This window comes from Hevea brasiliensis, chromosome 12, assembly GCF_030052815.1.
Source record: "Hevea brasiliensis isolate MT/VB/25A 57/8 chromosome 12, ASM3005281v1, whole genome shotgun sequence".
NCBI classification, from domain to species: domain Eukaryota; kingdom Viridiplantae; phylum Streptophyta; class Magnoliopsida; order Malpighiales; family Euphorbiaceae; genus Hevea; species Hevea brasiliensis.
The window spans coordinates 21073330-21077071 of record NC_079504.1 but is presented as its reverse complement, the minus strand read 5'-3'; the positions used below and the strand labels follow the sequence as shown (position 1 = coordinate 21077071).

At 32.9% G+C, this 3742-nt stretch overlaps 1 protein-coding gene across 1 annotated transcript; it reads left to right on the top strand.

Moving 5' to 3' along the window:
• The first annotated feature begins 809 nt into the window (after positions 1-809).
• Positions 810-2556, top strand: LOC110657672 (probable (S)-N-methylcoclaurine 3'-hydroxylase isozyme 2). The gene is made up of 2 exons (XM_021814987.2): positions 810-1769; positions 1843-2556. Exons 1-2 carry the CDS (start codon positions 882-884, stop codon positions 2446-2448), a joined length of 1494 nt encoding a protein of 497 aa, XP_021670679.2. The 5' UTR covers positions 810-881; the 3' UTR covers positions 2449-2556.
• Positions 2557-3742: the final 1186 nt, after the last annotated feature.

The following is a 3742-nucleotide window of genomic DNA, read 5'->3' as shown; positions in this document are numbered from 1 at the left end:
TTCAGAGGTGGGTTTTGAGAAGGGCCCATGTTGGCAATGCCTTTTCAATGGATACACTATCACAACCCGGATGGTGGTATTTTCATATTCTTAACCAGCTTTAATTTTATTTCACTGTCATTTATATATTAAAATCATTATTAGCTGCGCGTGAAATCATGGGCAAAGCACGAGCAATTGATATATATATATATATATATATATATATATATATATATATATATATAAATAAGGATCCTTCAACACATTCAAACTTGGCTGCAAATCCAAACTCAAAAAGCTATCTACATCCCAAACCCAGCGGAGGAGAGAATCCATGGCCGGATCGGGTAAGCAAGGCCTTCTCCTACTTGGCTGGACACGGAAAAGCTGATGGAGCAGCAGCGATGAAGCTCCAGACGGAAAACTAAAATGAAAAAGACAGAACCTCCTCTTTCTATAGAATAGAAAGCGAAGAGAAACTAGCGAAAAAAGCCTACTTGCCGTCATCAAATTAGTCTGATTTTGAATGTGTATTAGTCATACGTAACCATCTATGTGGGTGTTGAGAGTTTCTTTTTTTATAATTTATTTCCTTGTATTTTACTTGTTCAAATGTTCATCTAGTAGGCTTCTAGACACCTGGATTAGAAAATGAAATAATGTGGACAACTTCCAAGTTGTCCTCATTAATTGCACGTTCATGAAGTCAAAATACACGGCGAAGATAAAAGCATTTGTCCAGTATCCAAGGTATGGGCGGCCATATCATTTAAATATTTTATTTTGTAATAATTTATACATTTGAAGATCAGTTATCTTTTTTCTCAGCATGCACGCAATCAAGCTTACTCTCTATAAGAAGTCATCTTGACCGGATTTAGTTCAGGCCTCTGCTAGACATGGATCAAACAAGAGAGTTCGGTCTCTTATCCGCTCCTCTTTTTTTGCTTATACCTGTTATCTTTATCATCGTCAAGCACATTAGTTCTCTATCTTCAAAGCGGCGGCCTCTTCCTCCGGGTCCGAGGCCATGGCCTATCGTAGGCAACATTTTCCTTCTTGAGAAAAAGCTACACATCCCAATGACACGCTTTGCCAAAGTTCATGGCCCTCTGATTTCATTGAGGCTCGGTATGCAAGTCGTTGTTGTTGGCTCTTCCCCTGCTGCAGCTACTGAAATTCTGAAAAATCACGATCGTTTGCTTTCTGCCAGATGGCAAAGTAAAGTGATTCCCCGGAAAAGCCATGAACTTGAACGTATATCGGTTATTTGGAACCCCACATGCAATGACCAGTGGAAGTCCTTCAGAGCCTTGTTCAGGACTGAGCTTTTCTCTGCCAAAGCAATTGATTCACAAGCCAGTTTGAGGGAGAAGAAATCGTCGGAGATGGTGGAATTTTTGACTGCCCGACAAGGAAAAGTAATTAATATTGGAGAACTTGTGTTTGCTACTATTTTTGATACAATTTCTAATCTTTTATTCTCCAAGGACATGATTGGTTTGGAAGATCAAGAGGTGGCTAGTGGATTGAAAAGCCTGGTATCGAGGATGATGGAGTTGGCCGCTGCTCCAAATATGGCTGATTTTTATCCCATCTTAGAAGGGTTGGATCCTCAGGGTCTAAGAAGAAAGATGTCAGAGTGCGTTGAGGAAATGATTGGTGTATGGGAAATTTACATCAAAGAAAGAAGAGAAAAGCATGTCAATGATGCTCCCATAACAGATTTCTTGGATGTTTTTCTTTCCAATGGCTTCGATGACGATATAATCAATTGGTTGATTGTCGTATGCAGACTATCCCTATCTTTTACATATATTTATTTGTAATTGAAATGTAATATATCATTTTGCGGTGCAGGAATTGTTTAGTGCGGGCGTAGAAACTAATACCACAACAGTAGAGTGGGCAATGGCTGAGATTCTCAAGAACAAACGAGTCTTGGAAAAACTTGGGGAAGAGCTAGACAAGGTAATCAACAAAGGCTCAATACATGAATCTGAAGTTTCTCAACTTCCATATTTAAATGCACTTTTAAAGGAAACAATGAGATTACATCCTCCTGCACCATTCCTCCTTCCACATCGAGCTCTTGAGACATTTGAAGTTATGAATTATACAATTCCAAAAGATAGTCAAGTATTTGTCAATGTTTGGGCAATTGGACGCGATCCTTCAGTTTGGGAAGAGCCTTTGTCATTTAAGCCTGAAAGGTTTCTCGGATCAAGTTTAGACTTGAAAGGTCATGATTTTGAGCTAATACCTTTTAGTTCAGGAAGGCGAATTTGTCCAGGTCTACCAATGGCTATAAGGCAAATTCCATTGATTTTAGCTAATTTAATACATTACTTTGATTGGTCTTTTGAAAATGATGATGATCCTGCAAAGCTAGACATGAATGATAAATTTGGCATAACACTGCAGAAGGAAAAACCACTACTCATGATTCCCAAAAAGAAATTTTAAATTCAAGACTGCCTTTTCAAGTTTTGTTATTGCCTTTTGAAGTTTTGCTCCATTTTGTGTTAATGCATTCAAACTAGTTTGACTTGTAAGGGTTCACAATTGCTTTGATTCGTCAGGGTTGACAATTAGCTAAATCTTTTCTTTAGATTCTGTTGCTGCCATTTTGCAATATATAATTCCTCTTGGTTATATGGTTGTTTTCAGATTCCTGAAGAGGAAAGATACACAACAAACTATGAATTGCTTGCATGTGCCTAATAATAATTTTAATGCAAAAAATATTTTTAATTTATATATTTTTTAATTTTAATATATAAAAATAAAATAGTAATATAATTTATTATTAATTTTAAATCATATATGATTATTTTTATCAATTTAAAATATCAAAATTTTTTATATCCTTTTAATATATTAAAAAAATATATTTTTAAAAATTATCTTTATTTAATAATATTAATATTATTTAAAAAATAATATTAATATTCTAAAAAGTATAACAATAGTACAAAAGGGAAAAAAAATTATATGTATGTAGCCATGACTATGTAAATAAAATTTTATCTCGTTTTCCTATAATTCGTTTTATATATATAACATTTAAAAATTTGAAAATATGTCTTAAATAGATATTTAGAATAATATTAATAATCTAAAAACTATAAAGGAGTTTCTACCGTAACTTTGTTTTTAACAAAGTAAATCTTATTTTATTAATAACTACCATTAGATGACTTGTTAAAATCCAATCTAATGTTGAAATGTATAAAGCACTTAGAGTTAAAATCAAAGAAACCATAGCAGACACCAAAGTATAACAACAGTGTAAAAGAAAAAAAAATTATATGTATGCAACTATTATTATGTAAATAAAATTTTATTTCGTTTTTCAATAATTCATTGTAACGCCCTCACCGTAGGTAATCTGTATATTCTACTGTTCCAGCGACTAATATCTGTTTGGACAGTCAGAATGTCTAAAACTACACTTAAACTATAGTGAAGAGACCTAAATTAATGAAATAAATGTAAAGAAAAATTTAATAAATATAGGAAATAATTTTGGAACCCAATTTTAAGATTTATTTAGGTAAAAATGACATTAAAGATGTTAAAGAAAAGTTAGAGAAAATAAAATAAAATTTAGAGAATTTATTAATTGATACAAAAATAATAAAAATAACTCGATATGCACCCCGAAGGGCATTTTGGTCATTTCACTCCTCAAATGTGAATTTTAACCTAAATGTCAAATTAAAAATTGAGAGAATAAAATAATTAACATAAATTAAAA